Raw genomic sequence first — 12,881 nt, forward strand, 5'->3', positions numbered from 1 at the left:
CGTAGATGACAGCTGCTGCTGGTATTTACTTTACAGTTACAGAGGGTTTAAACGTGGAAAATCCCCTCAAACTATAATTACACAACCTCGGACATATTGTTTTTAGGGTAGGCTGCAAGTTCCCATGCATCTTACAATTGCTTATAAATAATATTAATAATAGTATAGAATAATAATATAATTCTCTTAATGAACAATATTATGTAACTATTGTATTAATCAAAACATTACATTGCATTATTTTATTACTACATTAATTACATATTGTTTTTTAATTACATTTTTATTTTTGACTAGGCCTACATCAAATATAGGCTATATGTTTTTAATGTAAAAGGGCGAAGCAAAAAGTGAGCGAAGACATCTGTGACATATGACAATAGGCAGAGATTAGCACGTGATGGAACAAAATAAAAGCAAAGCAACCAGGAACTCACAGACGCTGATCATCACCTCCGCTACAGACCACCAGAAGTGCAGCTTAACGAGAGTGCACAGGTGAGACGAGACAAGACACATGAGCACATTTTTATTGTTATTGATTACTGTTATGTACTTTATTTTTGTAACAAAATTCTCTTTTGTCCGGTTTTTCCTCTCAAGATAAGTTTCTCTTTCGGTTTTAGATGGTTAACCATCTTAGAGATTTGAAATGTTTTCAGTGTTTGTATTAACTTTTGCGTGTAACGTTAAACACTGCAAAAATACTTTAATTGTCGTGTATACCGTATGTGTCGCTGAATGAAGGATCGGGCGAAGTCGATCAAACAAACCGGTTTAATTTCCGTTTCTTTCTTTACTCTGACTCATGTGTTCTCTTGCTCATTTTGCTAACCTTTAAAACTGCCTTTTTGCGTTATTTTGCCTCATTAATCCATCTGGTTAAAACTCATTTTTACCTTTAGATTTAAAACTGGATTTGTAAAAACGGCACCGACATATAATAGCCTACATGATATCCAGGAAGAATCAAACAATCTCTCTGGTTTATAAAAGTACAGCCCATTTTTTGGGAATCTGTAAACACCTAGGCTACTTAATGTATGGATTTATTGTCTATTACTTGGATTTCCTCAACCAAATTTACTATATTTGGACGTTTTAACTAACTTTATGGTGTTCTTGTATATACATTCTTCTTCTCTGTACATTCTTATAAAATGTATGCATGTCCGTAACTATTAATGGCCGTTTTCTCTTGTCAGGTCATGATGCTCGGGAGCTTGCTGTTTGCTGTGTGTTGTAGCACAGCACTGGCCCATTTCAACACAAATCTAGACCAGCACTGGGAGTTGTGGAAGAAGACACATACTAAGTTTTACTCCAGTAAGGTGAGAATATAAATTTCACAAGCATTGGTCAGATGATCCCAATGAGGATCTTTCATCTACTTACAGATTCATTTTCATAATGGTGTTTTGATTATGTTGTGAGACTAGAAGTTTTACTACTATAGTTTGAAGTGGTGTTGATGCTATTTATATATTGATTGAATTGTGTGAAAATGTCCGTCTTTAAACTGGAAGTATTTATAAAGGATATCTATAATGAATGCAGTGATGGCAGTCTTACAACAACGTGCCACATGTGTGATCATTGTAATGAGAATGTGATTTGTTGCAGGTTGAAGAACTGGGCAGGAGGGAGTTATGGGAGAGAAACCTTCAACTTATCACCCTTCACAACCTGGAGGCCTCCATGGGCCTGCATTCATATGACCTGGGCATGAACCACATGGGTGATATGGTATGTGTGTTTCTTTGTTCATGATTATCTGCATGCAATAGCTTCCAGATAGATCAGGTCAATTAAAAAAAAACAAGTTTTGGTTCTATATTTGTTTTCTTTACAAAAAAAACATGTTGGTGGGGTGTTTTTTTTTAATTTGTGTTAATTTTGTATTCCTATTTTCCAAATTTTTGTCTCTTTCACAGACAACAGAGGAGATCCTGCAGTCATTTGCCACGACTCGTGTCCCTTCTGACATTAAGAGGCAAACAGCTAAATTTGTGGGCTCTTCTGGGGCTCCTGTCCCAGACTCTTTGGACTGGAGAGAGAAGGGATATGTCACCAGTGTTAAGATGCAGGTGTGAATGTACTCCGTTTGAAAGTATGCTAACTGATATCCGCTCCATTAGTGTCTGTTTTTAGGGGCCAAGCCCCAAAGAGGCTGTAGCCCCTATTGCATTTGTATGTCCTCTTCCTCCTCCTCCCTTATACATGTACACATTTATTACTTTGAATTGATTCTCAGTTGAACTTCTCGACTTCTGTATCTTTGTGAACCCTCATCTTCCCAGTGGCGCTACAAGATCTGGCAAGTGACACTTGACCTGGAGATTGTGGGTTCAACTCTTGTGTTGTGCAAATTGTGTGTAATGTTGTGCTGTTTTGATTCCTTTATTATCCAGGCCAGCATTGTACAAATCTGTATTCCTACTGGATTTGAAATATTATTATTATTATTATTATTATTATTATTATTATTATTATATTTTTTTTATGCTGTTCATTTTCATTTGAGCTTGTTCATTTCTCATCTATAGTTCTGAACCAGCTGTTTTTGCTGTTCCTTTATTTCTGTCTATTTAACAAGACGGATAGTCTATAGCAGGGAGACTGACTATAAAGTTCACTGAATGAAAATGGCTTGATTGTGGTTTTAGGTTTTGCTCTCATTGTGTCAAGTGAATTGACGACATTCTTTGTCAGAACTTTTTTTTTTTCTCTCTCAATTTCACTTCCTTCATTTTGTTTGCCCAGTCAGTGTTTGAGGTTTATTTCCCCTTTCCTGTAACTTCCTTTATGATGATTTGGAAATTCAGAAACCAGTAACTAAAACTGATTGGTCAGAATTCTGTTTCTGCAGCCATTAGGTTCGTGTTACCAGTTTTGGTAGTGTTATCATGTTTGTCTCTTTTCTGTCAGGGTGCATGTGGCTCATGTTGGGCGTTCAGCTCTGTTGGGGCTCTTGAAGGTCAGCTGATGAAGACCACAGGAAAGCTGGTCGACCTCAGCCCTCAGAATCTGGTGGACTGTTCTTCTAGTTATGGAAACAAAGGCTGCAATGGAGGTTTTATGAGTTCTGCCTTCCAGTATGTTATTGATAATGGTGGAATAGACTCCGAGTCATCTTACCCTTATGAAGGAGTGGTAAGTTGTTTGTGAGGGTCCATGTGGAAATAAAAAAGTATTTGATAAATATTTTACACAAATATAAGGTATCCTATTAGAAGCAAAATCTGAGCCATGCATTTGCAGGCAGGTCTCTACATTGGTGAATTTGCATTTGCCAGAGTTTGATGTGGATTAAAGAAAAGGAAAAAAAATTTTTCATCTTTATTATAGGTCTAATGTGTAACCTAATAAAAAATACATGTGTCCTACAGCAAGGGCAGTGCAGATACAATCCATCCCAGCATGCAGCAAACTGCACCAAGTACTATTTTGTCAGTCAGGGAGATGAGGAGGCCCTGAAGCAGGCTGTTGCTAACATCGGGCCCATTTCAGTGGCCATTGATGCCACTCGCCCTCAGTTTATCCTGTACCGCAGTGGTGAGTATTTTCTCTTCACATTTCAACCAAACTGATTACCAACTCATTTTTATTGGATCTTGTTAGTTCTGTGATGTTATAATGTTCTCTTGGATCGGTCCACAGGAGTTTACAATGACCCAACCTGTACACAAAAAGTAAACCATGCAGTGCTGGCTGTGGGATACGGTGCGATTGGTGGACAGGACGTTTGGCTGGTGAAAAACAGGTACAATCAAAACGATTGTGAAGATTTGTGATCGTAAATCGACTGGGTCTGACTCTGTTTTTGTCTTGTTTTTTACTTTTTTGTGTTTTACTTTTTATTTATTTATTTTTTATTCACACACTCAAAGGCTTATAAAAACAGAAAATCTGTGTAAAAACATTTATATGAACAAATGCAGATGCTAATTTTTCTTTCTATTTTATTTTGCTTTAACAGTTGGGGTACCCATTTTGGAGATGGTGGCTATATCCATATGGCCAGAAACCAGAACAACATGTGTGGCATCGCCTCATTTGCCTGCTTTCCTGTTATGTAACTGAAATGTATGAACACTTCAAAAATAGAAATGTACGGTTTTATGATTAATATTTTTTTATGTAAATGTGTGATCTGTGTTTTTACATATCCATTGTCTTTTATGAAGCTTACTGAAATAAATAGGGAATTTTTAATGGTTTTCTTTGGCTTATATTGAAACTTCAACTTAGAAAATATGCTATTTATGCACTTAATATTTACAAATGACCACTGGTAAGTGGAGCATCACAGGCTATAGACGTACATCAGAGACGTTTGTTTGATGTCTGCAAGATGTTGACTTTTCTTTTCTCCTCTGCAATACGTTTATAGGACGTTTACTATCAGACGTCAAGTAGAGGTTTAGAAAATGTCTTAAGATGTTTATGATTTAGAATGTAAGACTAACATTTTAAAGACAATCTCTCAGATGTTTGTACACCGATACTTACCAGATGAAGTGATTTTTTTTACTGACATCTCTAAAATGTATGCGTGCTATCTTTTTTAAGAGCTGCACACAATTATGGTTAATAGTTATGATTTTTATGATTTTTAAAACAAACAAATCTTTAGTCGATCAGCCACATTCATTCGGTAACACAAGGAGCAATTGCAGGGGTTTTCAAACCTGTTCTGGAGGACCCCCAGCCCAGCACATTTTGTAGGTCTCCCTCATCTAACACAGCTGACCTGATTCAACTCATAAGATCATTAGTAGAATGCAAGACTTGAATTGGATGTACAGTCATGGCCAAAATGTTTGGCTGTGGCATAATTTTGTTTTGTAAAGTTTGCTGCTTAAGCTGTTGTAGTGTTCATTCACATTGTTTCTAGATTGTGTAGAGTGATCAGTTGCATTTTAAATAATTGCTTAAAGCTTCATTGGCCAAAAACAAATTAATGAAACAAATTTTGCAGCCATCATCCATTTGCATTAAAATGGCCTCACGTGCAACGAAATTGCTACAAAGAATATTGCACCTGAAATAACCTTTTGTCACGATCGGTGTTACAGAGAACACAGGAGAGAGAACCAAGTGCAGGTATGTGACTTTATTAAAGGGCAAATCCAAAGGGTTAAACAGTCCAGGCAGGGTCAAAACCGGTAAATCCAAACATAACATAAACAAGGCAAGGCATTGACGGACATGAATTAACATTTAACATTAAACAAGGACTCCGTAACACAGACTCAGACAGACCGGGTATAAATACACAGAAGGATACAGGGGAAACAGGAGACAGGTGGGGAACAATCAATTAACTAAACAAGGAGGAAGGTGACCAAATAAGGGAACAGGAAGTGATAAGGTGACAGACACCGTGAGAAAGGAGGACATCTAGTGGAAACCCAGGGACACAACCCAGACACTGTGACAGAACCCCCCCTCTACGGAGCGGCTCCCAGACGCTCCACGACAGACACAAAACAGACCAGGAGGGAGGCGGACAGGTGGAGGCTCAGGGGGAGGGACGGAGGGCCAGAAAAGAAAAACATGGGGAACAGGCACCAGAATGAAACACAACACGGAAAGACCAGGAGGGAGGAGGACCGGAGGAGGTTCAGGGGGAGGGACGGAGGGCCAGACTAACAGAAAGGGACAGGGACAGACATTAACACAAAAACAAAAGGAAAAAACAACATGAAGCCCCCCAGGGCGGAGCAGAAGACCACCATGTCCGTGTGGTCGGAGCGGAAGCCCCCCAGGGCGGAGCAGAAGACCGCCACGTCCGTGTGGTCAGAGCGGAAGCCCCCCAGGGCGGAGCAGAAGACCACCACGTCCGTGTGGTCAGAGCGGAAGCCCCCCAGGGCGGAGCAGAAGACCACCACACCCTTGTGGTCAAGGCCAGAGTCCTCCAGGGTGGAGCAGATGACCACCACGCCCCTGTGGTCGATGCCGGAGTCCAACAGGGCGGAGCAGCAGACCACCCAGTGACTTGACTTGACTCTGAAAGTTCAACGGTGACTGGCCCTGACTCTGGAAGGTCATCGGTGACTGGCCCTGACTCTGGAAGGTCATCGGTGACTGGCCCTGACTCTGGAAGGTCATCGGTGACTGGCCCTGACTCCGGAGGATCAGCGGTGACTGGCCCTGACTCCGGAGGATCAGCGGTGACTGGCCCTGACTCCGGAGGATCAGCGGTGACTGGCCCTGACTCCGGAGGATCAGCGGTGACTGGCCCTGACTCTGGAGAGGTCACTGGCACCTGACTCGACTCTGGAGAGTTCACTGGCCCCTGACTCGCCTCTGGAGGGTCAACTGGAACCTGACTCGACTCTGGACTGCCTGTGGAGACTTGAGACGCCTCGGCTTCGGGCACCGCCTCTGGAACGGACGCGGGCACTGCCTCGGTCACGGCCTCGGGAGCAGTCTCGGGCACCGCATCGGGAGCGGCCTCGGACACCGCATCGGGAGCGGCCTCCACCTCGGCATCGGGCACCGCCTCGGCCTCCGGAACAGCCTCGGGCACCGCCTCGGCCTCCGGAACAGCCTCGGGCACCGCCTCGGCCTCCGGAACAGCCTCGGGCACCGCCTCAGCCTCCGGAACAGCATCGGGCACCGCCTCGGCCTCCGGAACAGCATCGGGCACCGCCTGGGCATCGAGCACCGCCTCGGCCTCCGGAACAGCATCGGGCACCGCCTCGGCCTCCGGAACAGCATCGGGCACCGCCTCGGCCTCCGGCCCCGCCTCGGCCTCCGGAACAGCCTCGGCCTCCGGAACCGCATCGGGCACCGCCTCGGCCTCCGGAACAGCATCGGGCACCGCCTCGGCCTCCGGAACAGCATCGGGCACCGCCTCGGCATCGGGCACCGCCTCGGCCTCCGGAACAGCATCGGGCACCGCCTCGGCCTCCGGAACAGCATCGGGCACCGCCTCGGCCTCCGGAACAGCCTCGGCCTCCGGAACCGCATCGGGCACCGCCTCGGCCTCCGGAACAGCATCGGGCACCGCCTCGGCCTCCGGAACAGCATCGGGCACCGCCTCGGCCTCCGGAACAGCATCGGGCACCGCCTCGGCCTCCGGAACAGCATCGTGCACCGCCTCGGCCTCCGGAACAGCATCGGGCACCGCCTCGGCCTCCGGAACAGCATCGGGCACCGCCTCGGCATCGGGCACCGCCTCGGCCTCCGGAACAGCATCGGGCACCGCCTCGGCCTCCGGAACAGCATCGGGCACCGCCTCGGGAACGTCCTCTGGGCTTTGAGGAATGGTAGACGCCTGTCTCCTCCTCCTCCGCCCTCTATGTTGGCGAGTCGGTGACACCTTGTCTGGAGACTCAGGCGTTGAGTCGGCCATCTTGTGCTGTGGCGCTGGGCTGGTGGCCATCTTGTGCTGTGGCGCTGGGCTGGCGGCCATCTTGTGCTGTGGCGCTGGGCTGGCGGCCATCTTGTGCTGTGGCTCTGGGCTGGCGGCCATCTTGTGCTGTGGCTCTGGGCTGGCGGCCATCTTGTGCTGTGGCGCGGGCTCAGCAGCCATGACGTTAACCGTCTTGGGAATCTCTAGGATCTTGGACAGCGTAGCGAAATAATCCAAGAATGAGTCAGCGGCCCTCTTGGGCGTTGGCGCTGAGCTGGCGGCCATCTTGCACCGTGGCGCTGGACTCGTGATCGCCTTGGGTTGTGGTGCTGTGTTGGCGTCCATCCTGCCTCGTGGCGCTGGACTAGCGGCCATCATGGGCAGCGACGCCACTGTGGCGGACGTGCGCTTCCTCTCTCCTCTCCGTCCGCCATGGTGAGACGGTGGCTCTAATCCATCCCACACGAGCCCCGGGTCGAAGGGCGGCCCTGGTTGAGAGCGGTGCTGAGTATCCTCTCGACCACTCCCTCCTTGGCGACCTCCTCTGGTTCCCCGGAAAACCACCAGGCGAGTTCCTTCAAATCCACTCCTCTCCCGCACTGTGGCTGGGGAGGAGACATAAGCCGACATACCGCTGGCTCTTGCAGTGACGGAGTCCTTCTGTCACGATCGGTGTTACAGAGAACACAGGAGAGAGAACCAAGTGCAGGTATGTGACTTTATTAAAGGGCAAATCCAAAGGGTTAAACAGTCCAGGCAGGGTCAAAACCGGTAAATCCAAACATAACATAAACAAGGCAAGGCAAGGCAAGGCATTGACGGACATGAATTAACATTTAACATTAAACAAGGACTCCGTAACACAGACTCAGACAGACCGGGTATAAATACACAGAAGGATACAGGGGAAACAGGAGGCAGGTGGGGAACAATCAATTAACTAAACAAGGAGGAAGGTGACCAAATAAGGGAACAGGAAGTGATAAGGTGACAGACACCGTGAGAAAGGAGGACATCTAGTGGAAACCCAGGGACACAACCCAGACACTGTGACACCTTTACCAGATCATCAAGAGCTTCAAGGAGAGAGGTTCAACTGCAGTGAAGAAGTCTTCAGTACTGAAAATTTGGAAATTGTATTACCAGCAGTGCAGAGCTTGCTCAGGAATGGCAGCAGGTTGGTGTGAGAACATCTGCATACATAGTGAGGCCAAGACTATTGGACAACGGCCTGGTGTCAAGAAGGGCATAAAAGAAGCCACTTTTTTCTAATAAAAACATAAAGGACAGACTGAAATCCTGCAGGAAGTACAAGGATTGGAAAGCAGAAGACTGGTGCAAAGTTGTTTTCTCTGATGAAGCTCCCGTTAGACTATTTTGTAAAGCTGGAAAATCGATTGTTCAGAGAAGAAATGGTGAACATTACCATGAGTACCATGCTTTTCAATGAAGGGAGTGGGCTCTCTTATAATTCTGCCCAAAAAAACTGCCATGAATAAAGAATGGTATCAAAATGTCCTGCAATAGCAACTTCTTCCAATGATCCCTAAGCAATCTGGTGATGGCCCGTGCATTTTCCAGCATGATGTAGCACCATGCCACAAAGCAAGAGTGATAAAGAAGTGGATCGAAGATCAGCCCTGTTTTTTTTTTTTTTGCCAATAAAAGCCATTTCTCATTTTCCTCTTGACAATAATCCATAGATTCTCTATGGGGTTCAGGTCTGGTGAGTTCGTCGTGGCCTAGTGGATAGAGAGTTTGACTCCTAACCCTAGGGTTGTGGGTTTGAATCTTGGGCAGGCAATACCACGACTGAGGTGCCCTTAAGCAAGGCACCGAACCCCCAAACTGCTCCCTGGGTGCTGCAACATAAAAATGGCTGCCCACTGCTCCGGGTGTGTGTTCACGGTTTGTGTGTGTTCGCTGCTGTGTGTGCACTTTGGAAGGGTTAAATGCAGAGCATGAATTCTAAATATGGGTCACCATACTTGGCTGAATGTCACTTCACTTTTACTTTCAGATGACAATGTACCCCAAATCATCACAGACTGGAAACTTAACACTGGATTTCAAGCAACTTGGGTTAAGAGCTTTTCCACCCTTCATCCAGACTCTAGGACCTTAGTGACCAAATGAAGTACAAGACTTGCTCTCATCTGAAAACAGAACTTTGGACCACTAAGCAACAGTCCAGTTCTTCTTCTCCTTAGCCCAGATAAGACATTGTCTGTGGTTCAGGCGTGGCTTAACATGGGGAATACGACAACTGTAGCCAAATTTCTTGACACGTCTGTATGCCTTGACCTCAGCCTCAGTCCATTCCTTGTGAAGTTCACTCAAATTCTTGAATCGATTTTGCTTGGCTATCCTCATAAGGCTGCGGTTCTCTTGGTTGGTTGTGCATCTTTTTCTTCCACACTTTTTCCTTCCACTCAACCTTCTGTTAAAATGCTTGGATACAGCACTCAGTGAACAGTCAGCTTCTTTGGCAATGAATGTTTTTGGCTTACCCTCCTTGTAAAGGGGGTCAATGATTGTCTTCTGGACAACTGTCAGATCAGCAGTCTTCCCTAGTGTAGCCTAGTGATCCAAACTGAGAGACCATTTTGAAGGCTCAGGAAACCTTTGCATGTGTTTTGAGTTAATTAGCTGATTGGCATGTCTCCATATTCTGATTTGTTGAAATAGTGAATAGGTGGGTTTTTGTTAAATGTGAGCCAAAATCATCACAATTAAAATAATTAAACTATTAAACTACTTCAGTCTGTGTGCAATGAATTTATTTAATACATGAGTTTCCCAATTTGAGTTCAATTACTGAAATTTAATGATAAAAAAAAAATTAGGTTACAGAAAAGACAAAAATGAAAAAGAAAAAATTAAAATGTATGTAATTTTTTTGACCCACAGCCTTGTCTCACATGGAAAGGCAAAATGTCATGAAACCTTTCAGATGTTCATTCTAGCAGAAAGAGAACTGCTTTAAAAACACTTGCTTACATTTTTAGTCTGCTTATCTGAACTATTAATAAGTGGACCTCAAGATGCCAGAAATGTATGGGAGAGCGGGGTCGAAAGTAACGTGGGACGAAAGTAACAAAGCGATTTTCTCCGAGCCTCTTTCTGTATTTGCATTCCCAGCTATGACAGCATATTCAGCATCCTTGAGGGAGCTGAGAAATATCACTTGATTTCCTCATCGTTTCCCGAAGTTAGGTCCGTAAAACTGTTTTCGAGTACAAAAAGTAAATTACTGAAGCGGTAATTTTTTTTTAATTAGTCGTGTTGTTGTTGTTTTTCTTGTTTCATGTGTCACAGTAATGATCAATCTACAGGTTATTCAGTGCTTTAACAGATCCTAAAGTTTGCATTTTCAGATTTTTTCAGTATAAAATTAAATCGAGTTTAAATGTCAGCAGGGCCGGCCCTGACCAATTTGCTGCCCTAGGCAAGATTTTACCTGGCGCCCCATGCATCACAGCCCATTTCACCCTGTCATTGTGTTCATGATTTAGCATATATATATATATATATATATATATATATATATATATATATATACACACACACACACACACACAATACAGCAGAACTGTTTCCAACACTCATAATAAATCATCATAGAATGATTTCTAAAGGATCATGTGATAGACCGGATGAAGAATGGAGTAATGATGCTGAAAATGATGCTGAAAATTCAGCTTTGCATCACAGAAATAAATGATAATTTAAAGTATAATAAATTGAAAACAAATTATTTTAAATTGTAATAATATATCACAATATAAATTTTTTTTCTGTATTTTTGATCAAATAAATGCAGGCTTGATGAGCAGAAGAAACTTCTTTCAAAAACATTAAAAATAGTAATGTTTCCAAACTTTTGGCCTGTACTGTATCCCCCCAAAACTGCACAACTGTAGAGTAAAACATTAATAAAAAAGTGATGATAGAAAATGTGTCTTAAAACTGACATGATAGTACAAAATCACAGCCTGGGGACTCAGAACTCAGAACAACTGCTAACATTAAGTTTAAGGTAAAAATAACTGCCATGAAATTATAGTATCTTACTCCTATGCTTGTTCATTCATTACATCTCTTTACCTCTGTCTTTATCCTCATCTCTTCTTTTTGGCACTGTATCCATCACAGACTATGCTCATTTATAATGTGTCATGTAAATTCGGCCTTCCGTCACAATCAGGAAACTTTCACCGTGTCTAGAACTGGCGCGAGCTGCCAGGCCCGTTTCTACGAGCTGTGTGTTAACAAAAGCAGTGCTGTCTACATTGGATGCGGCGTCGGGCACGCTACACAACAAATTACCAACAACTGATCGTGCGCGCGCTCTGTTTCTGACGCACTTCAAGCACTCGATGGGCGGGGGAAGATTGAAGAGTCGGACTTTTTTTTTTTGCTTTATTTGGTAGTATTTCGGATTAATGTTTTTTAAATAGTAGCCTATTATTAAAAAAAATATGTAAAAACAAAAAACAAAAAAAAATTCACTCGTTCACTCATTCTGGCGCCCCTATGGATGAGTGGCGCCCTTAGCATTTGCCTATACCGCCTATACCGCCTATGCCGCGAGCCGGCCCTGAATGTCAGGAGTTCCTGTCGGGACGAAAGTAACAATTGTTACTTTTGTCCCGCTACAGTGACAAAAAGTATTTATTTTGTTCCAGTTCATGCTATATTGTGACTTTCTGTGTCTTGCATCATTTCTTACAAATGTTTATGTCATATTATACCAAAAATATATGTCTGATTGAGGGTCAGAAAGACAGACACAGGTCTGGTTTTATCCAGATGTTTTTGAGAGGGCATTTCTGGACACAGAGGAATATCACTCTCTCGCATAAAAACAACTGGATGGAAACATAAATAGGCCTACTGTTACATTATTTAGAGTTTTTTTACTATGCTAATGTAATTAAATTTTTTTATTGTACATTCTGTTGAATTTTTTTATATAAAAATACATTGAAATTGACAATAAAAAAATACAGTCAGGTTTTGAGACTTCAATTTAAAAATAAAATATGAAGATGTAATTTAATTTTTTTTTTTTTTTGCAAAGATAAAGGACAAAATGCAATTGCAGTTGCATATTAACAAGGTCACAATAAGGTATACTTAAGAAAAACAAAGAGTAACAGAAAAAAATCTAGCTTATATTGTTGTGTTACTTTCGTCCCAACCGATGGGGTCGAAAGTAACAATGTGCAACTTATGTTCAAAGTGAAATTATACTGAAGTCTTTCTACATTTCTACAAAATACCACCTGGTATCGATAGACCACACTTCTGAGTTGCTGGCCACAGTAGAAATATATCTCTGTCTTCAACATTATCTTTTAAAATTATGTTTTTCTGAAAAATGGTACTTTCGCCCCTGCTCTCCCATATGGTTTTCTGTGTGGTGCCTAGTGAATTTTCCTCGTCTGTTTTGATCCAACAATAGGCCTAATAATTTGTTATTATTTAATTAATTAATTTATTTTACTCATAGCAG

The 12,881-nt window shown here is 43.3% G+C and overlaps 1 protein-coding gene across 1 annotated transcript; it reads left to right on the forward strand.

Moving 5' to 3' along the window:
- Window positions 1-342: 342 nt before the first annotated feature.
- Window positions 343-4,215, forward strand: LOC132103128 (cathepsin S-like). The gene is made up of 8 exons (XM_059507971.1): window positions 343-498; window positions 1,206-1,331; window positions 1,624-1,746; window positions 1,935-2,087; window positions 2,929-3,153; window positions 3,390-3,555; window positions 3,661-3,763; window positions 3,980-4,215. The coding sequence occupies exons 2-8, from the start codon at window positions 1,209-1,211 to the stop codon at window positions 4,077-4,079; spliced, it is 993 nt and encodes a 330-aa protein (XP_059363954.1). The 5' UTR covers window positions 343-498; window positions 1,206-1,208; the 3' UTR covers window positions 4,080-4,215.
- Window positions 4,216-12,881: the final 8,666 nt, after the last annotated feature.

Source organism: Carassius carassius, chromosome 24 (assembly GCF_963082965.1).
Source record: "Carassius carassius chromosome 24, fCarCar2.1, whole genome shotgun sequence".
In the NCBI taxonomy this organism is placed as follows: Eukaryota; Metazoa; Chordata; class Actinopteri; order Cypriniformes; family Cyprinidae; genus Carassius; species Carassius carassius.

Bases quoted from the DNA above. Each gene is read 5' to 3' on its own strand.
- LOC132103128 (XM_059507971.1), top strand. From the start codon at position 1,209: ATGATGCTCGGGAGCTTGCTGTTTGCTGTGTGTTGTAGCACAGCACTG. The intron at 1,332-1,623 runs GTGAGAATATAA...GATTTGTTGCAG, and splicing joins CTAAGTTTTACTCCAGTAAG to GTTGAAGAACTGGGCAGGAG. The intron at 3,764-3,979 runs GTACAATCAAAA...TTGCTTTAACAG, and splicing joins GTTTGGCTGGTGAAAAACAG to TTGGGGTACCCATTTTGGAG.